Source organism: Dasypus novemcinctus, chromosome 3 (genome assembly GCF_030445035.2).
Source record: "Dasypus novemcinctus isolate mDasNov1 chromosome 3, mDasNov1.1.hap2, whole genome shotgun sequence".
Taxonomy (NCBI): Eukaryota; Metazoa; Chordata; class Mammalia; order Cingulata; family Dasypodidae; genus Dasypus; species Dasypus novemcinctus.
Window position 1 is genome coordinate 104756976 of NC_080675.1, and position 22782 is coordinate 104779757.

The 22782-nt window shown below is 38.6% G+C and overlaps 1 protein-coding gene across 3 annotated transcripts in view; it reads left to right on the forward strand.

Annotated features, from left to right (window-relative positions):
- The window catches only part of FMN1 (formin 1), a 451599-nt gene that overhangs the window by 262640 nt on the left and 166177 nt on the right, over window positions 1–22782 (forward strand). For all 3 annotated transcript variants that reach the window (XM_058293858.2, XM_058293860.2, XM_004455353.4), the window contains one exon: window positions 12638–12725. In XM_058293858.2, the coding sequence (XP_058149841.1) occupies window positions 12638–12725 (88 nt within the window). The remainder of the gene's footprint in view (window positions 1–12637; window positions 12726–22782) is intronic.

Genomic DNA, 22782 nt, shown 5'->3' on the forward strand with positions numbered 1-22782 from the left:
GAAGCAGGAGAACAAGGAACCTGAGTCAGCATTTTTATTCCTGGGCACCCACCAAGAAACAATTGCATGTTTCCAAGGAAGTGTTCCTTCTCCCTCAGGAGAGGAGGCAAGATGGCTGCCAGCTCTGGTTCTGCTGTTCCCTTCCAGATGGCACTCAGCAGGAGTTGTTACTTACCTGTCCCATCTCCAGTCACTGCAACACTAGAAATGGCCAGGAGCATACAAGAATAGCCACAGCTATAAAGTGGTGATTATGTCGGTTGTTTCCTTCCACATATTTTTGTGAAAGGCCTGAATCCATGGTTAACATGTCTCATTGCTTTGCATCGTCTCATGTGACTTCTTGGAATTTCTGTTGGGAAAATCTCACTGTTTCTAAATTAGTTTCCTATTACATAGAAAATAGAATTTTCAATATGGGGTGGTAGGTATGTGGCAGTTAAATGTGAATAAAAGTTAAAATTAAGGGTTCTCTGATTCTGTAACTCATCCCAAGAAGATACTGTTCTTGAATTCAGCCAACGTTTGGAGCCCCATGCTAACTTATATTTATGATTTGGAGGTGTCAAGAGTAAATGATGAGCTCAACCTCAGAGCCTACAGCATATTAATTTCTGTATCTCTAACACAGGATTCTGCCTGCTTTCAAACACAATCTGTAAGAATGCTGTAAATTTAAATGCATCAATGTATCAGTCAGGATGAAGGCACCTTGATTCCTTTGGAAGCCAATGGCTTAGAAATGTAAAGGATTACTTTTAATAAGAAAAGCTCACCTGTCATCAGTAGCACATGTGCTTTTACACCAACCTCTTAATGTCTATAAGTTTGCCAAATAGCAGAATTTAGTGAGTGTTGATATAACACATGAGCAAAAAATATTACCAGTCTGAAGGCACAAAAATAGAAGTGTTTTTTAGAATTGTGTTATGGAGAATCAAATTCTGTGTGTTCCCCAAGATTTTGCTAAATCTTCCTGAGAGGCAAGCCATGTTCCCGCTTGTGCTATAGAGTTACAAATGTGCTAATACTTGGATATTTTATATATATATTGTGTTCATGAAGGTAAATTTCTACCCACATATGTGGGCCTTTCATTTATGTGCTTGTTTTTGATGGAGGGATGGTGATTTGGACAGGAAAGGCAGCAACTATCATAATGCATTTATTTGCCCGAAGTGATCAGAACATGTTTATTAGTGATAAGCCCTGTGGCTATATTTAAATAGACATGATACCTGTTCTTCATTCTTTTAAAATAAAACAGACTCCACTGGAGATGGAAATTGAAAAAAAATGCAAAGACTAAGCCAAAGAACAAAATGCCCAGTTGATCTGGTACAGATTAGAATGTGTTTGGCTGCTAGCAAAGATGTAGGTGTAGAAATTAATCATTTTCCTTTTCAGACAAGGAAGTCTACCTGGAAGAAGGCGGCTTCTTCTATGCTTCTCTTAATGCCATGGCTATATGGAACTCACTCAGCTGAGCTTACTTCCAGCATTCGTGGTCTATTCAGAATCATTATTTTTATTTTCATTTCTGGCCACTTCTCCCAAGCTCAGGCAGAAAGCCAAAGATACATATGGATTTTCTGTACATGTGAAAATCTTGCAGGAGCTGGAAGGAATTATTTCCGCAGTCTGTCTGGCAAGACTTTTCTAGCTGAGCGGTCAGGGTGTGGTTTTTCCAAGTGTAGCAAATCTATCGTTCCACTTCTGTCTTAATTCCTATTCAAAGAGGGAGATATTCATGAAAATCCGCATATGTGAGAAATAGTGATTTGGGTTCACTGGCTCAAGGTACAGGTTTAGACACTGTGGGGTATGGGCCTGCCTTTCTCCCCTCTGGTAGGGTTTCTCAGTATCCCTTAGGCAATGTAATAGTACACATGTGTGAGGTGCTCTAATCCTGGCATGCGGTGGGAGTCTGGAAAGGCTTTGCCTTAAACTAGGCATGTCTAATAGGGTTTAACGCAACCTGTGAGTTTGCCCCTGCACAAGGTCAGCTTGTAGGTCAGTGGAATGCTGCACAAATTGCATTCTCCTCCAGACTGTAATTATACCTAGGAGAAGTCCATGTGTTGCCAAGTTCAGCTGACTTCAGATAGGACTAAGATAAACTGATTGCTTGCTAACATTGCTCAAAAGTTGATTTTTAAGGATTTGATGTAAAGCATCACTTATTAAACAAATAATGGTCTTGAGGTTTACACAGGGGATTTGTGTAGGGGATGGTGACCAGCTGTTATCTGTTTTTACTGAGAGCAGAAAAGATTGTTTGAAATGGAATCATGAGGAATTTTACTCAAATAAAAAGTAAAATACTCCAATACCAAAAATTGCTTAATACTAGAAAATGTTTAAAGGATTATGACAAAACAAGTAATATGCACATGAAGACAAAGACAAAAATGTAAAATTGATATCAAGAGGGATTGTAGACTAGGAATTGGATGAAAGTTTAATTTGTGTAATAAAACTTATTACACAAAGCTTAATTTGTGTAATAAGTAATAAGCTGGGATAAGACTATGTTTTAATTTATTTGATAGAAAATGGTTGTAAGTATGTGTGCATTGTATGAAGGTAGACTTAATAATTTCTTAGAAAGTGTGAGCTTTCTTCTAACGGTAAAGACCATCTTTATCTGGGCTCCTTGGTCGGTCCAAAGGCTGAGGTATAAAATAAGTGAAACATTTGCAGACTCTTCAGTGCTAAAGGTTATATCATCCCAAACTCCAGTTCTATTAGAGTACACAATGGATGAGCAAAACTTTGCAAATACTCATACTATCCAATAAATGTTCTCTGAAACGCATTCCCTGAACAGCTTGATGTAGGGACTTCTTTCCATAAACCCCATGGAATGAAGTAGGGCTGGAAGCTTCAAGGTATAACTTCTGCCTATTGATCCATATAAACTCGGAAATTCACTAAGTTGACATTCATATATATACAACATATAAAGCCTGTGGACTAATAAACTCAAGAATCCCACTCGTCTCCAACAATAAAATAGGGAGGACTGATCTCATTGTCCTCTACCACGTGAAAGCCCCTGCCGATGGCTGGTCCTAATGCCTGGAAGAACCTCCAACAAGGTTTACTGACGGTGTGACTGGAATTTTACTACAGGAAAGGGGCACTGATAAATATATCATTCTTGTGGGGATGCTTTCAGGTTGCCAGAGGAAGACTGCCAGGAGCAGCCATCTCATTCAGAACCCTCACTTTCAATAGGAGTTCCGGCATGTTCAGGGGTCTTACACCTAAGAAACAATTAGACTCTTTATATTATTAATCCCTGTAAATAGCACCCTTGTATCAGGGTTATTATTTATGTTCCTCCTTTTACCTAGTCTTTGAATTCCCATGAATAGGTACATATCTTTTCTTAAAAAAATCTTTACATCTCTCACTGTAAGGTAGCATAGAGGTCAGTGTGTCCTAAGTGCTGTTATATTGAACTGCATTTCAGCATCGGTACAGTGATGAGTAAGGGCAGGTTTAGAAAAAGAAGGCTGGGCTTCTGAGTTTTCTCCTGAATAGCTTGTCCACCAGAGCACAGTGCTGATCACTTTTCAAAGCCTACCAAGGGGCAGTGACAGCTAGAAGGAAAGATTGTTATACTTATGGATACAGTTTCATTTGTATTTCTCCTTCCGCTATTATTTTGTTAGGAACCTTTGACTTAGGCCAGACTCCTAAAACAAGATCGTTAAAATAGCATAAGATAATAACAGTCAGAATTCTTGAAGAGTGGGTTGGTATTAATTGAATTTTTGAGTTATAAACCATTTGATATGATTTTTGTGTTTGTATTCTATGGTGGCCTTTTAAAATGTATTATTAAAATTCCCTACTAATAAAAGAACAGTATATTAAATATTACAGAATCTCAGGGAACTTAGGATTCTGATTACAGGCCAAAATGTTTAGTTATTCAATTTGCAAATATGAAAGGTGTAGGTGATTGAGTTTGAGTTTTTTCAAGCCCAAGATGTATTAGAGAAGCAGGCAGATTTGAGAGAATAAAAACCCAATATTGTCCTCTTATCATATGTTCTTTCCCTAGAGAGAGGAAATTCACTTCATCTATTTAGAAGTTAGCTTACCAAGAAGGCATACAGTGCAATAAAAGAAAAGCAAGTGGACTGTGCCCTTAATTTAAAAATCTATGTAAATTGGTTCTGATTGTTTGAACCTTTACAATAATTCTAAAATAAAATGTAACAATTATTGGTGGACAACTGAGCATCTTTAAAAATTGTCATATTCCAAACCTTTGCTCTCTTCTTTTCCTTGATCTTCTTCAGTTTTTTTCACTCTTGTCTTTGTTTGCCCTAATGTTCGCTTACTACCTCCTCTGCTCTAAAGAGAAATGCCTCAGATAATAGGTTTATATTTGGACAAGGAGGTTGTGAGATTTGATCACAAAGATCACAACTGAGAATTAGTTTAGCAGAACAAAGTGTTCTTCTAGTCTGTGGAACATCACTGTCCTGTTCCCTTACATTAATGCTCTAGCAATGAGGTGACCACTCTAATTTTTAGGACTCTTGAGAGTGAGGTATTGTTGTCACTCTGGCAGTCCACAGGAGGCCACTAGAGGAATGAAAGTTTACAATATCATGGTGTTCACTGCCCCAATTCAAAACTGTCCATTTGGATTGGCTGGTATGAAAAGGGGCACAATACCTTTTACTTAAGTGGAAGTATAGGAGAAGGTAGTCCTCTTCCTTCTGCTTCCCTTAAACACTCACAGCAGTTTCTTTGTAAATCTCTTTCTTCCTCCTACTCGGCCGTGCTCTTATTTAAATTCCTTTGCACTGTGCCAGCCTAATAGATTTAGTAAAGTGTAAAATGTGGAAAAGATACAGACAGACAATTGGACGTGAGAAGATGTGACCAATAAACCATAAGTGACCCTTACTAATAAGTGACTTAAAGTAAAAAATAAAATAGTGGAAAATCATTTTAGCTATCATACTGGCCAAAATTATAAAAATTGCTAATACCCGGTGTGGGAAATAGGAAAAAGATGCATTGTCAAATATTTGGCAGAAATATAAATTAATAGAAATTAGAAACAATTTGGCAATATTAATTAGACTTTAAAACAGACAAAGCATTTGACCCACTTCTAGAAATTGACCCTGTAGAAATACATGCTCAGATATATTTGCACAGGTGCTCACTGCAGTGTTGCTAGTAATTGACAACTTTTAGAAAAATTCTAAATGCCCATCAATAAGAAACTACTTTAATTATGTGACATACTTAGAGGTGACTCTGCCTATACTGACATGGAAGGATGTCAGCAATATATTTCTGAAAAAGAAAAATAATTTGCAGAGCAAAATGTATAGCTTCCCATTTTTATAAAGACCCTATGTACATGTGGGCTTACACATGTGTTCAGGTCTGGAAGGAGATAAGCCCTGTTTCTGCTGATGATGTATCTGCCAGGTGGGATTGGAGGGAGAGGGAACATTTTCACTTTTTACTTTTTTGCATTCTCTATAGTTTATATTTTTATTACAATAAAAATGTATGGCTTTTCGTAATTAAACATAATAAATTCCCCAGAAGAAAAGAAAAAATAGCAGCACAAATATTTCCATAAACTTGACAACTCTCCAGAAGTAGAACTTTATGCATCTTCAGTCCCCAGCTCACTACCTTGGCTAATGGGACTCATATGACAATTAAGTCTGTGTTGAATGAGTTGAATGTTGCTTATTCCAGTCTGTGCTCCTATGACCAGGTTGTGCATTGGGCAGAAGATAATAAAATATGGCCAGAGATAACACAGAGCATGTGTCTTCTTATTTCTCCCTTTCAGTCCTCAAGTTTCCTTTTTTCCTGCTACTCCCCACGCTCCCTACATCTCTCTGCATGCTGCAGGACCCAGTCCCTGTCCAATTCCAGAAAGATCTGACTATATGAAGTCTTGGGTTAAAATGTCTTTTTAGCGGATAGAGCCCTTGGTCTATTTATTAGTCTAAGGTGTTATTTTTCTCCATGTGTTTCCTTTTAATCATTCTGCATAGCTGGACTTGATTAGGATGTTTATATATGTAATTACCCTTTCTTTTAAACTCCCTATTCACGCCTGACATTTTTCCCTTTGTAATTTATTTGGTAATAAATATCTTCTATGAGAGAGAAGACAGGAAATCTTGCAGAAGACTACCTCAGCCCCAGATTGGTCTGCTCTCACTCTGGTGCCTCCTGTAACCTGGTGAGTCAAGGCTCCGAGGACCGAGAGCCTGTTAGGTGGGACCCAGAGCCTTCATGGCCTCCCTCTCCCACTGATGATGTAGGATCTGCCTTTCAGAAGCTAAGAGGGGCTAGAGCATATATCTATTCAGTGCCCATTTTCTTCCTACCAATTTTAGAGAAACCTGGTATTATCCCCAAATTAATGAGAGGGTACCTGGATACATAGAATGATATTTTTTAAGGTCTAGTCAGAGGTAGGCAAGGACTTGGCACAGATAATAGAAGAGAATCAAGTGCTCTCACTTCTCTATTGCCTATCCCTTTCTTAGGAGGCGGTTCCACATTTCAGGAAAAAAACTTAACTTTTTATTTTATTTTTTATTTATTTATTTTTTATTACATTCAGAAAATATGATGTCCCCATATACCCCTCACCCCCCTCACCCCACTCCTTCCCCCATAGCAACAGTCTCCTCCATCATCATGAGACATACACCACATTTGGTGAATACATCCCTGAGCACCGCTGCACCTCATGATCAATGGTCCATATCATAGCCCACACTCACCCACATTCCATCCAGGGTGCCATGGGAGGACATACAATGTCCCGTAATTGTCCCTGCAGCACCACCCATGACAACTCCAAGTCCTGAAAATGCCTCCACATCTCATCTCCTCCTCCCATTCCCCACACCCAGCAGCCACCATGGCCACCTTCTCCACACCAATGCCACATTTTCTTCAATTACCAATCACAATAGTTCATGAATAGAATATCAGTAAGTCCACTCCAATCCACACTCTATTCCTCCATACTGTGGACCCCGGATTGGTTGTGTCCACTCCACATCTACATCAAGAGGGGGCTTAGATTCCACCTGGATGCTGGATGCAATCCTCCTGCTCTCAGTTGTAGCCACTCTTGGCTCCCTGGTGTGGTGGCTGACTTTCTTCAACTCCATGTTGGCTGAGTGGGGTAAGTCCAATAAACCAGAGTGTAGGAGCTGAAGTCTGTTGAGGTTCAGTGCCTGGCTATCATATGGTCAGTCCAGAGATTCAGATCCTCTAGGTATATAGTAAACCCCAGCACCAGCTATAGTTCTGGTAAACGTAACAGGAGAGGCTTGTGAAAAAAGATCACATCTGAGTCCAGTTCCATCACACAGAAACACCAACTCCAAAGAAGGGCCAACTGACATGGCAGTGAACTCCATCTGCAATGACCATAGAACCTGTGGGTCTCTGTAGCCCTCAAAAGAACCAATACCTGGGGTTGTATCTACTTTATCTGTCTCTGGGACTCTGCTGAGGTGTGCATAAGGGTGACCCCTCTGATAACCTCCTGGCTCTCTTTTGGAGACTCATAGCCATATAAACTAATTTGTCCTTTCCATTTCCCCCTTGATTCAGATCAAAAAGCATTTTTAACTCCTGGTTTTATATGTAGACTGAGATATTCTGCTGGTCCAAATTGACCCTTGTATTCAAGGTCATTTTCTAGTTACATCATCAGCTGGTACTTGGTAGTAATCCCTCGGTGCCAGGGAGGCTCATCCCCAGGAGTCATGGGGCGAAGGCAATGCATTTACATGCTGAGTTTGGCATCGAGACTGGCCACATTTGAGCAACACAGAGGCTCTCAGGAGGTAACTCTTAGGCACCCTGCAGCTCTAGGTCTTGTTCTTATTTCAGGTGCACAGGCTCACAAGCATAGTCATTAGTATCAAGGGCTCATTGTTGGACCTTCATTCTTTTTTGGTCTTTGCCATTGCACTTGAGGGATTGTTGCTGTTCCTTTAGGGACTGTGATAAAGCTCCCCTGGCTAGGAACTCCACACTCCCTCAGTTGTTTTTAATTTTATCCACTATGAAAATATCCAAACATTTTTATGTACCCTGGATATATGCCCTATAGAACTCACTGCCAACCATGTGTCCCCTGTCAATAACATCCCACACCAGTATTCCTCGGCTGCCATTGTTGAAACTCTCTGTGATCCAAAACTTCCTGAAAAGTGGAGCCCAATATATTGCCAGGTTCCCTTATTAGTAAAATGGAATATAGTGATGAGTTTAAAGGTTAGATATAGAATACATATTAACTTGGAGAAATTAAGGTAAAAATAAATTGGGGTATCAAAAAATTTAAAAATGCAAAAGCTTTGTTTTTGATGTTTTGCCTTCCATCACTGCAATAAGTGTTGCCCGGTATGCAAATTGGCAAGGGAACTACTTCCATCTTTTCCTCAGTGTCTACATCCTATCTTTTTCTTTTCTTTTTTCTAATTATTAAGCTTATCTTCACAAGTGTTTTATTTTTATTTATTTTATTTTATTTTTTTAAAGATTTATTTATTTATTTATTTCTCTTCTCTCCTCCCCCCCCCCCCCCAGTTGTCTGCTCTCTGTGTCCATTTGCTGTGTGTTCTTCTGTGACCGCTTCTATCCTTATCAATGGCACCAGGAATCTGTGTTTCTTTTTGTAGCGTCATGTTGTTGTGTCAGCTTGTTGTATCAGTTCTCCATGTGTGTGGCGCCACTCCCGGGCAGGCTTCACTTTCTTTTGCACTGGGTGGCTCTCCTTACAGGGCACACTCCTTATGCGTGGGGCTCCCCTACATGGGGGACACCCCTGCGTGGCACGGCACTCCTTGCGTGCATCAGCACTGTGCATGGGCCAACTCCACACGGGTCACGGAGGCCCTGGGGTTTGAACCGCAGACCTCCCATGTGGTAGGCAGATGCCCTATCCATTGGGCCAAGTCCGCTTCCCCACAAGTGTTTTAGATCACAGTAATTCATATATACAATATACAGTACTCCCACATATTCAACATAAAACCTTTTCCCTTCCATAGCAGTAATCTTTTTACATATTCATACTATATTTACTGAAACTTATGTACAGATATTGAGACAGTAGCTTTCAAACAAGGTAACATTTGTGTTTACATTGTGGTTTATATTTTAGACTATACAATTTTCTAAAATTTTAGTTATCTTATGTTTTACATTATAATTTACATTTTAGCCTATCAGCCCCTACATATTTTTGGTGTAATTTTACATGTCTTATATCCATCCTTGCGTACTCCTGTGAAACACTTCAATTGCCCACACAGTTACATAGGTTCCATCTATTCAATACCTCTTTCCCCCTCTCCTTAGGGTCCACGGTGACAGTCAATCTTCCTTGCTTGAAGGGCCATGTTCAGATATAGTTGCAACAATGTTGAGGGCTTGACATGCTTGACTGCCCTAATGCCCTGGAAGCCACCATTTCTCTTGAGAGATACAGTTCCCACTATTTGATGGCATCAGTCCTCCCCAGGATGTGGGTATACCTTCACTCTCATTATATGGGTCTCTATCCAATGATATAACCCACTATGGCAAAATGAGCATTCACATATTCCTAACTTTTTAATCCAGCTCAAGGCAACACTGTTTCCAAACTCCTGTAAAATTAGGGGTTATAGGCAAGTGAGCCTTTTTAAGTAATCAGTTCATCCTGGCACAGCACTCAAGTTGGGATGGCTTTGTTTTGTTTTCACCCAAGGACAGACTCGCAGTTCCCCACCTTTCCTGGATCTCTTGTGATAGCTCACGTGCTCACTCATTCTCTTTAATTAGCTTTAGGACAATCTGCATTTAAACATTGTTTTTCCTGTAAGCAGAATGTGTTACTGCTGATTTTCGAAGCCCTCACTACATAGCTTGGTATGGGTTCATGGAAAACACTTGCAACCCAGTTGCGATCTTGTCGTGAATTTGATTTCTGTGTCTATCTTCTTGACATCTATGTCTGTGCCATGGTCATGTCTTTCACCATCCTGGACATTAAAAATAAATCCAGTCAATTCCCAAAGCCCTTCTTCTTTTGAATTTGCTCATCAGTTCAGACAATGATTTTATTTCCCTTTTTGACTCTTTACAGTTGTTTTATCAAAGTGATACTTTAAAGCACTAAGCTACAAAGTTCTTGATGGCAAGAGTTTGGACTGTCTCAGTTATCTCTGTATCCTCAGAGTCTAGAATGGTGCCAGGCACAGAATAAAGCAAATATTGAACGAATGCATACATGGCTAAACATCTATCTAAAACTTATCTATGTGGGTTTCCTTACTTTTCTGTTGGACATATTAAATAATTTGACTTTAAATTTGGATTCTCTACTAAAAATTCGGAAACTGTATTTTTAAAGACGATATTTGATTATACTTAATCTCTTTCTCCTTTGCTTTTGCTTTCACCTAAAAATAATAATAATGAAAATACCTATGGGAAGCAGATGTGGCTCAAGCTCTTTGGCACACACCTACCACATAGAAGGTCCTGGATTTGGTTCCTGGTGCCTCCTTTAAAAAAAAAAAAAAGACGAGGAGACAGAGAGCAAACAGTGAGCACAAACAATGGGGGAGGGTGTGGATAAATAAAGCAATCTTTTTAAAAAAACAAAAAACAAACCTAGTACCTTTTTAATTTCTTTTTAAAACTCCTACAACTCTGATTCCCAAAAAATATTTCTCTAAGACTAACATTGAAATGATTAAACACAACTGAAAAATCAAATTTCCTTTCATCAGGATTAAAGCTTAGTGTTTACTATGTTTGATGTCTGACAGATATGAAAGTAGCATGCTGAGCAGGGAAAGGAAAGATAAAGGGTTGGCAGTAATCAATTCAGGATTGATAATTGGTAATTAGATAATGGAGAGTTAATTAGATAGTCTTGGTTGCAACAGACTCATGTTATCATTTTATTGTCCAATTGGCAAACCACTTGGATAGTCTTGTACATAGAAATATAGATGTTTTGTCTTCCCTATATTTTGGTAAGTCTATAGTATCCAAATGGGAGGTTCTTAAACATGGTTTTTTAGTTCAGTTTCTTTTTTATCCTGCAAAGTTCATTAAAAACATTTAAAAGATTTGGCAGTGTTTTGTATGAACTTCCTATTGATGTTTGTAGCCCTGCCACATGGGAGGAAAGTTGACTTCTAGGAAGCAGATGTGGCTCAAGTGATAAGACCTCCACCTACCATATGGGAAGACCCAGATTTGATCCCTGGGGCCTCTTGGTAAAAAAGCAGAAGAGAAAGCATGCCTGTGTGGCAAGCCAGTGCCCATGTGGCGAGCCAAGTGCCTGTGTGGTGAGCCAAGTGCCCATGCAGCGAGCTGAGTAGTGAGCTGAGTGCCCATGCAGTGTCCGCGTGGAGAGCCAAGTGTCCACGTGGCAAGACAAGTGCCTGTGTGGTGAGCCGAGTGCCCATGTGGTGAGGCAAGTGCCTGTACAGCAAGCCGAATGCCTGCTGTGCAGTGAGTCAGTACCCGTGCAAGTGAGTCATGCAGCAAGATGATGATGCAACAAAAGATGATGAGCACAGCAGACACCCGGAACTGAGGTGGCACAATTAACAGGAACCTCTCTCCACATCAGAGGTCCCCAGGTTCAAATCATGGGGAATCCTAGAGGAGAAAGATGAGAAGAGAAGACAGAAACAGAAATAGAAACAGAGGATCACACAGAAATGGATTCAGACAGCAAAAACAGCATGGAGGGGATAGGGGAGGAGGAGGGGGAGGGGAAGAAAAAAGTTGACTTCTCTGTGATACATTATTGGGAGCTGATTTTGATAGGATTAGAAAAACACAAAACTCTAAAAGCTTGCCATGGAATATTCATAAAAGTTGAAATAAAAGACAATGAGTTGTTTTTATTTATAAAGAGCACTTTTAAACAATTTAAAAGTAAAGGTTTATGCACAAAATATTGTTTTATATTAATATTAGTACAAATAGGAAGAAATCCTATTCCCCAAACTGGAAAATTTTATTTAAATCTATGTCAAAAATTATAATGGGTGCTTTGCATAAATGATCATTTAATTCCTAAAATAAAGGTATAAACTAAGAACAGTTAGTCCTACTTTATGATGAATGAAGCTGAACTGCTAAAGATTAAGTCACTTTTCTAAGGTCATGTGACTGACAAATGGTTGAGTTAAGATCATAATGTTCTTTTCACTCTGTTGAAAATCAGTGGCTATGAAATGACTCAAGAAGAAGCAACATGAAATTATGCTTATGATAATTTAAAATGTTGAATATGAAATTGCATATGTGTTGCAATGAAAACTGATTAAGATGCACTTGATCAGAGGAATACATTATAAAGATTGTAGTGCTTGTATTAGGCTGAGGAATTTTGCATGGCATTTGTTTTTATTTTCCAAAATATCTGAATTGTGGATAAGTTACTTTCAAATTAAAGTATTATTTATAATGGAGTGTCTGTAGCACCAGTTTAGTTCATCAATAAGGATATCTAAAAATCTTAGTATTTTTGGTATGCTTTCTGAAAGATTGGATAGCCTTTTGAGCATGTATTCATTTTTGCTGTTTCTAGATCATCAAGTTATTAGATGGAAAAAGATCTCAAACTGTGGGAATTCTGATATCCAGTTTGCATTTAGAAATGAAGGATATCCAGCAAGGTAAGTCTTCATCATTTTTCCAACTTTTAAAATTTTTACTTTTTTTTGTGAAAAATATGAACGTATGCAAAATTAGAGGGGATGCCATAATGAATCCCATATACCCATCACCCAGCTACAAATCCTTTAACTCTTGTTTCATCTAAAGCACCCACAGCCCCAATGGATTATGATGAAGCAAATCCCCAGCATTTTAGGATTTCATCTGATAATGTTAGTACTATCTCTAAAAGATAAGGACAATATTTCAAACATAACTGCAATGCTACCTACTCTCATGTATAGTAATCATTTCTCAATATCATCAAATACATAATTTTAGTTTCCCTGATTATCTATGTATTCATAATTTATCTATTCATTTATAGTTAGTTTGAATGGGAATTGAGACAAATTTCACTTATTACCTTTGCCTGATGGGTCTCTCAAGTTTCTTTTAACCAAGAGGTTTCCATTCTCCATCTTTTTTTCCTTTGTAATTTATTTGCTGAAGAAACCACATCACTTGTTCTGTAGAGTTTCCTACATTTTGGATTTTGCTAATTACATCACCATGTTGTTATTTCTGATATTCCTCTGTTCCTCTTTGTTTTCTGTAAACTCTTAATTTGGTCTAGACACTTAATCTGATTTCTGTTTAATTTGGGGAGTAAGAATACCTCATAGGAGCTACTGTATTTTCTATCAGAAGATACATATTATCTGGTTGTCTCTCTTTGTGACATTAGAGGATAGTGACAATCTTTGCATTGATCTATTATTTCATTTGAAGTTTGCAAAAGAATGATGTACTAATTCCATCTTTTCTGCTTCATTAGCTGCACTACTTCTACAGAGAAATGCTTTCCTTCACTAATCATTTGGTTATGTCATTGTCTTTTTATCCATTTTTTTTTTCAAATAGGACTTTATCTACTTGGTTATATTTGGCTTGATTTTAAATGTTAAGCACTTAAAAAGAGGAAATTTTGCTTGTGTATATTTTTCTTAGGCTTTAGAGAAATGGACCATAAACTGTCTTCCCTTTTTGAAATCTGTGCCTTACATGAAAACATAGTCCCCTTTCTTTGTAATCAATTAACTGTTAGTCTCTTTTTAACGTGTCACTTACAATATGTTCTGAGTTGTGGTATAATCTCTCTTAGGTGGTGTCAGTAGCATTTAGAATGGGCTTAACAGTGGAAACACTCTGAAACCATGTTGCCCTGTAAGTTTCCGTCTGAGTTGTCTCAAATTTATTTTACTCTGCTACACATGGTAAGACTCTCATAGCCTCAGAATTAAAAGACACTTAAGATACTTTAACACATTACTTTTCCTTGAAGAGGATTTTGTTGGGGATTTAATATGTTATTGCCAGCACAACAAATTCCACACAAACTAAAAATATCCTAAATTAGATGATAATCACAAAGTATTCGAATAAGCCAGTTCTCTAGGTAAAGAGAACTGATGGAGATATCTGTAAATACAAGATTTTTAGTGAAAGTTGTCACGGGTGACTCTGGCGATGCACAAGTCCAAATTCTGTAGGGCAGACCACAAGCTGGGAACTTTGTTGAAGGTTTTTGATTAATTCCCCAGGAGAAGCTGGCTGGCTGAAGGAAATGGAAATTCTCTCTTCTGACTGTTGAAATTATAACTTTTCCTTTTAAAACCTTCAACTAATTGAATGAGACTTCACTCGTTGTTGAATGCAATCAACTTACTGATTATTTAAGTCCTTGAAATTTCCTCACAGTAACAATCAGGCCAGTGCTTGCCTGACCAAACATCTGGGCACTATCACCCAGCCAAGTTGACACATGGACCTTACCATCATACCTAGACTATTTTCAATATGTAAACTCAATAATAGAATTGAGTGTTCATAGTAGTCTATCTAAGTTTGGTAAAAGTTCAACCCAAATCAATCTTCCAGTGGGATCTTGCATAGAAGAATTGAGTTTCTGGTCAATTTGAAGTAGGAGAATATGGTGCTAGGACAAAGAAAAACTTAGGAAAAGAGACTAAAATAAAAAGTAATCTAGGCAGGGGAATGTACAGTCTTATGGTGAGGAGATTAACTTTTTTGATGTAGTCATTGAAGTTAGAAAAGGATTCTTAGGGTATGGTGACAGGGGTTTTTTGTTATTTTTTAAAGATTTGTTATTTATTTCTCTCCCCTCCCCCACTGTTGTCTGCTCTCTATGTACATTCACTGTGTGTTCTTCTGTGTCCGCATGTATTCTTGTCATCGGCACCTGGAATCCATGTCTCCTTTTATTGCATCATCTTGCTGTGTCAGCTCTCTGTGTGTGTGGCACCACTCCTGAGCAGGCTGTGTCTTTTTGTTGTTGGACGGCTCTCCTTGCAGGGTGCACTTATTGTGCATGGGGCTCCCCTACACGGGGACACCCCTGCGTGGCAGGGTATTCCTTGCACGTGGCAATACTGCGTGTGGGCCAGCTCACCACATGGGTCAGGAGGCCCTGGGTTTGAACCCTGGACCTCCCATATGGTAGGCAGATGCTCTATCAGTTGAGCCAAATCCACTTCCCTGGTGACAGAGTTTTAACCAAAACAGTATTCTTCAAGAGCTTGTTGAATCACAAATGTGCTTGCTATCATTACCATGACATGTAACACCATGGATATGAGTCTTCACAATGGTAGCATCACTTTAGAGTTTATTCAATTCTGTTTAGGCATGTCCTGCTGCAGTATGGGAGTCTTCCACAAAGCTAAGAGTAATCTCAGTTATATTATAGTAACTAAATCAGGACCATAAACCTTCTTCCCATGGCATTCCAGCTTTGTTGGATTGTATGGTCATTGTGAGTTGATTAAAAATTCAGACCTTTTCCAATATTCTTTTCTGCCTACAAGAAGAAGTGATCTCTCATGTCAGCACTGAAAATGTTAATTTTAGCATCATAAACTTCTAGGACTGTGGGTACCATTTTAGTTCTTTGTCCTGCCTCAAGCACCTCTGTTATCTACCACAGAAAATTTCCTAAGTTCTAGCACTTGTCTCCCTTCCATTTCTTCATTTAGTAATGTGTTCCAGATGAATATGACAATACAACCAGAGCGTAATCTTCCTTTGGAATCATCTGACTGGCACTGGCATCTGAAGGTCACTAGGAGCCTAGCTGTGTCAGTTATATTTCACTCTGAATCTGTGTCTGGTGGTGAATGGAATGCACTTGGCCTTGTGTTGTCATCCAGATGAAAGGACTCCCTGTGCTAATGTCATCTAGGGCATTTACATTAATGTGAGAAAGGCTGCAGAGAGATGGGATTGGGGGAGGCCAGCTGGCAGCGTAGGCAGGATTTCTCACAGCATCTCAACCCTGGTAAAATCACCACAATTCAGATGCTTTTCTTCAGCTCTCTGGTCATATATTCACTTTTGTCAGTGTACACAGACAGAAGCACTAGCTTATACTTTCCCAACTCAGATAAGCTGATATGTGAGCCAGAAAGATTGTACATTTAGAGAGGAGAATATTTCTTTCATGTGACTTAAATATTTATCAGGTGTTTTTTTTTTCATATCATTTATCTCTACATGACATTATGTATCTATTACTTATATCATTCTCTCACACTAAAATGTCATTTGCCTCACTCAATCCCAGCAGAATGCTACATATATAGTAGGCACTCAATAAGACATTTCAATCCTGGCTTGCTGTGATTACAGTTTGGTTTATTTTGATAAGTTTTTTGGATTTCAGTCCACAGTTCTGTCTGTGTATAATCTGACCTTCGCTGGTTTAACTCTTGAATAGCAACCTCATTTTCCTCATATAAAGATAGACACTTCATTGCCCCACTGTATGTGCTGCTACGATGTACATTCATACAAAGAAACAGGCATAATCAGGTTTGGAAACAAAACACCTGATTCTTGGGAAGCATACTACCCAGTTGGTAGGAAGAAAAGTATCTATTGTACAAGCCTCCTGGGAACACAAGCATTCCAGTGTTCTAAATTACAGTGACATTTCAGTCCTGGCTTCAACAGAGAACAGCCTCTTCCCTCTTCTTGTAGGTTCAGAGACCATCTTCATAGTGGTCATAAGACATAAGATGGGCTCCGAACTTAACAGGATGGGACAATGGGCATCACACTGAGAAGGAGCATTTCCATTCCAGAAGGAACATGAAGGGAGGCACACAAAGAGGAGGCACAGCTAGAGTATATAAATTGCATGTGGATGTGGGAAGTTTCAGAACACAAAGCTAGACACATAAGCAGCATCCAGACTAGGAAGTGCTCTGAATATCATGGCAACAAATTTGGACATTATCCCATCGGTAACATGAAGAAGACATATATTTTGAGTATAGAAATTTCTCTCAGGCTACTGTGTGGGGCACCAGTTAACCTCCAGGATCTTCCATGCTCTGGCCACAGCCTGCATCTCATTGTTCTCATCTCATTTCTCATTGTTCTAATTTTCCCCCTCTCACTACACTGTAGTCTCAGTAGTTGTCTTTGAATCCTTAAAAAGGCCAAGCTCTTTCCTTCTTCCATGTCTTTAAATGTGTTGTTCCCTCTGTTTGGAATACGTTTTCAGCCTACTCTTTAATAGCCAGCTCTTTCTCTTGCTCAGGTTTCAGCTTAAATGTCTCCTCAAAGAGACCCACCTCACTAATATATGTCCCTCTAAATTAATTGTCTTATTTTTCTTCATAGCACTTATTTTTTATTAGTTCATCTACTTTATTTCTACTACCAGAATATAAGCTGCAAGAGGGAGATTTCTAACTGCTGTATTCCCAGCACTTTGTACTTCTGCCTGCCACATAGGTGATGCTCTACAAGTGTTCATTGAATGATAAATGAAAATAGGACTGAGGGAAGATAAATCTATTAGAGAGTGATTGTCATCATTCAAATGATAAATGAAGAAGGCCAAAACCAAGTCTGCATGTATAGAAACTTAGAGGAAGAGACCCATGCAAAGATATTTGGGGAGAGAGTTGCTGGAATTAATCACTTCAGATACAGTGGAGATGTCTTGGTTGTACCTCGGGTTTCTGGCTTTGCGTAGAATGATGCCAAGAACTGAAACAGGAAATAGAAGAAGAGACGCAGGGATAGGAGTGGACAGATAAGCTCTGTTTCGGATGATTTGAGTGTGAGATGACTGGGGACTGTTGAACTGAAGTGTTCAATAAACGTCTGAAACTTTGAGTCTGGTGCTAAGTGGATAGAGGCTAGGTTAAAGATATCATATCCCTGCAAAAGGAACCTTCTTTCTTCTTTTCTCTCTATCCAAGATGGTATTTGGCATCTTGTGGGCAAAAGTCAAATCCCTACAGTGACAGGAGTTTAAGGCACACTGCATGACTACAGGAAAGACCTTGATTGTGGAAGAAGAATGCTCTTAGGAAGCTGACCATAATTCCCACAGCTCTTCTATTTTTTTCTGGGAGAGATTCTGAATAAATAATATACTTACTGCTGGCTTTCCATCTCCTGAAATGAATGACTTATATTTAAAGGCATTTTTACATCCTTGAACACAGTAACTGCCTACATGATTGCAAATTAATGTTTTCATTCCATGTTAGTGATTTCCTCTTATTCTTTCCCCATGAGAAATGGAAAATTGCTGTTAACTATATTTGATATAAACTTCCATATGCATTGCAACAGACTGGGGGCCAGAAACCTCGTGGCCTTCATTTGGAATTTCCCGTACACTCAGAATTCATATTTATAATATTTAACCTAAGATCAAAATAAAACATTTTTCACTTTAGTTCCTGGTAGTTTAGAATCTGTTTGGGAGTTCAGTTGCACCAAAGACTTTCTTTCTGTTGAGGAATCTCAATACAAAATATGAGAAAGGGATGCCAGTTAGTTACATCCAAGTCTTAAACCCAGTCTCCCAGATCAGAGAACACCCACTGGACCTTGCTAACTCCTGCCTTAATAATTTCCAGAAATCTCTGTCTAGGTTTATGTTAGTTGTCTAAAACATAATGAATTTGACCATGCATCTGAAATTCACCATGAATTGTCTAGGACTTTCCTGAAGAACAATCTCCCTCTAGCCTAGACGAATACATATTCAAAGGCCCTGGTCTCCAAATTTTTTATTGTGTACTTCCAACAGTAAAAAGTTTGAGAGTGTGTATCTCAATATGTATTTTCTAAAACATACGAGTTATATAAATGTACTTTAGAACTAGTAAGTACATTATAAAACATGTGAAAACCAAATTTAAAACTAGATTAATGATGTTTTTAAATGTCTTGCTAATTTTGATGGTTTCATGTTCCCATTAGCTAATACCTTAAGACTTAATATACAAATAGTGAAAGGCTCATTATTAACAATAATGGATGTGTACCCACGTTTCAAACAGTCTTCTTGATAAATTCTATTATTCTGATGGGGGCCAACCTCTTGGAAATCTGATTACACTGTCTTTGTTTTTACCTCATTCTGTAACTGATGGAGAGCCTGTGTTAGCAACAAAAGTATTAGCTCTGCCATTTTCTTATTTTTCACATATTATCCTCAATCTGGGGTTCTGTGAAAGAATCCCTTGAAGCCAACTTGTTTATTTTATGAAGTTTAGTTTCATGAAAACCTGATTTTATAATTAGAAAAATTCATTTGACTGGGCACCAAAAAAAAATCTGCAATATGTTGAAAGTAAATGAAAGAGCAAGGATGCCATTTCTGAAGGAACTTACCCACCAAAGGTGAATATGTTTCTGACCTGCTGGCATATCCCTGAATGAGGTCCGGTGTCAATGCTAAATTGTTGTCAGGGCACAGCTCTTTAAATTGTTAAATAAAGTAAATGTAAATAATAGTTCTTATACTTCCCTTTCCTTTTCCGCCCTCTTTTTTTCCCTCCTGCTAAGTCTAAAACACCTGAACAGCAGGAATCCCACCCATCTCTTTCTAAACCGCTGCACATTCCTTCACTCTCAGAGCTGAGTCCCAAAAGCAGAGGGTGGCTTTTCTTTGTATTTTACCTTCAGGCAACTGGCTGAGACTATCCAATCTGCCTGGAATGTAATTTTGGCTCTAAAGAACCAGAACTAATGGAAGAACAGAAGCAGCTTAACTAAACTGTTTCTCATTCCACTGCCCTGGAAGGAGAATAGAGGGGATATAGGAGGGGAAGCTTTGTGAATTCTATGCTGTGTGACCTTTGAGGTTTGAACCATGGACAATTTTAATTATACCTATAAAATGGTACCTTGGGCACCTTCAGGCATAGTACATGCCTGGACTTACACAGGAGGTGGGCTTTTTGCTTTATAAGATTGATTTGGGGCTTTGGGAATAGATTTAAAAAGTGTCCCTTCCGTGATTGTCATTTCTTCTGCCTCCCAGCCAGCTCCTACTAAATGTGTCATTTACACTTGCTTCCTATTCCTTCGGAGTCCAAATTAAGGTCTTTATGAAGTATAAGCCCAACAGGTATTTAGTAAAGCAGATAAAATTGTAAAATATATTCCCTTGATATTTCTTATTCTTTGTGTGTCTGGAGGCAACTTTTGCTTGTGTCTTTTCATTTTTTGAGTGCTTTTGCTATCCTTTTCACACAGTTCCATTGAGCAGTGTAGAATTGCACTTGTTATCTTTTCATGAAAATTAGACTATTACTATAGATTTTATTTTATTTTCATTCAAGGTAAACCTTTTCAAGTTCCAGGTTTCCTTTTTTTCTTTTAGAAATTTTTTGCTATGACTTCAGCTGTAATACCCATTTCTTTGAATAGCTGCAAATAATTAGCAAAGACTGATCATTTTATTACATATGTCAGACTAGCATGTTATAAATGAATTAAGCATTAGCAGTAATTAGATAATGGAGTTATGGATATGTTTAATACTCAAATTTTTTATAACTTAAGTTATGCATGGTTCCCATTTGGAGACTACTGATTAATTGATTAATACAACTGCATGTGATACTCTGTCACGGGCAAGGTTTCTATGTAGACTCTTGTACGTAGTTAGCTTATTAATCAGTTCATTAATTTTTTAAGGTGATGAGGAATTGGTGATTACTTATAGCCTAATGCTTATACAGAATGGAAGAATTAGAATCTTAGTCCAGTAAATTCCCACTGCCTCGGAGGAGCATGTGATGATTAAGGAACTGAGCTTGGGAAATCAAGCTGTGCGACTTTGTGCCTTGATTTCGTCATCTATAAAACTATGAACAACAGTAGTACCCATGTCATGTGACTAAACATAAAACACTTAGTCTTAGAACAATGGCCTGGCACAGAGGGCACACCTAATAAATGCTAGTTATTGATTATAAGAAATTAAACTCTAGTAAGGTCTGCCTGCTGTGAAGCATCCTGTGAAGCATTGGACAGAGTTTCCTTTAAGCTACTTCAAAATTGGTGCCTTTCATCATTTCATTCAGATACATAACATTGAGTGAGGGCATGTGTATCTGTGGGTGTATAGGTGTGCCCAGTGACCAGTGAAGGTGGAACATAATGGCCAGCAGCAGAAAAGTGGGGCTATTGAGGAAGAGTTATAGGAGAGCTTTGACTTTTGTGAAGAGATACGGTGACCAAGTGCATCTTGGAGGCAGGTTCTGTGCAAGCTCCTGTCCTGACCTCTGAGTTATTCTTCCATCTCCCTCCACACTGCTCCCTGCCCACGCCATTCTTTCCCCGTCTTACCTAGTTCCTGTCTTTGACTTGATCTTTTTTTCTCAGAGATGGCCTCATTGTTGGCAGGTGAAACTGTAGGAAGATGTCCCAGCTCTCTTTCTTCAGCTTTCAGATGCTGCCACTTCCTCCTCTCATTCCCCCTCCACCCACCATATATTTTCCTTTTCTTGGTAGAGGGTAGATGATTGGTTCATGGGACTCTTGTAGGGTAGGTTATATGGGAGCTTTTTAAAACCCAAGTTACTTCTGTGTTACTTTCCCCATTTCCATTCCCTTTTCTTTCTAAATAGAGTTTTTATCAGGCTCTAAAAATATCAGTAATTTGGGCAATACAATGAAGTTTATGTATACATGGTTTTTGGAAATTAACATTATTTACCAAATTATTTCTACTAACAGAGAAAAATTATCATATTAACCTTTGCTTTTTTGTACTGGGAATAAATCCAGTCAACTGGAAAATAATCATTAGACTCCTTTGATCCAAGGTATCCTGTCAACTTCTTAAGGAAATTCTTCAGACTATTTGGGGCTTATTCTTAAAAACAATGTTAGCCAACCCAACTCCCAACTCTGTCTGTGACATCCTCTACACCTTGTGTGGCCAAATTTATTTCAGCTACTCCAAGAGACTAAGGAGTGTGCCTTTCCTACCTCGAGGTGCTCCCTCAATCAAAAAGAGCAGCTCCCTTAAATAACTGCATGTTTTTTATGAATTAGAAGTCCTTCAGACACCAAGTTCAGTCATTCTTTGTTCATTTGGGTGTGGTGTACTTGGGATAAAAAAGTGTTATGGGTTTTTAAAAATGGCTGTATGGTGAAGTAAATTCCTCCATGTTCTTTCTATATATTCTGGTCTTGTGAAAAGCAGTCTCCATGCTGGAAAGGGAATTTACCTATTCTGTAATACCCTGACCCTGTACATGTGCTTGAAGCAGACACATCGTTTTTATGTGCCCCTGTTAGTTTGAATTTGTGATACTGATCTGCTTTTTGTCCCTGCTGACGGTTATTATATCTTAATGGGCGAAACACTCTAATGTTCCTTGTTATATAATTCTTGTAGTACAGAGCAGGCACCAGAGGACCACATAAAAATGTTTGCCTCAATTTCCCTGCAAAAAAGGAGCCCAGAAACCAGACTTGACCATGTAACAGATTTTTAAAGGTAAAGGAACCCAATAAAATTACCAGCTTTTCACAGCATGTGTCTACTTCCTTTTGACATATTGTGAGGTGTAGGTGAAATATTCTAACTGAACTGACAGTGTGAGCGGGGACAACTAAGGAGAAAGGGAGATAAAAGTAAAAACCACCAGCAATGATTGATATTGCAGTAGCAATGAGTTGTTGAGGTCTCCCCTTTGTGGATTTGACACTTCACCTTTCTGACACCAT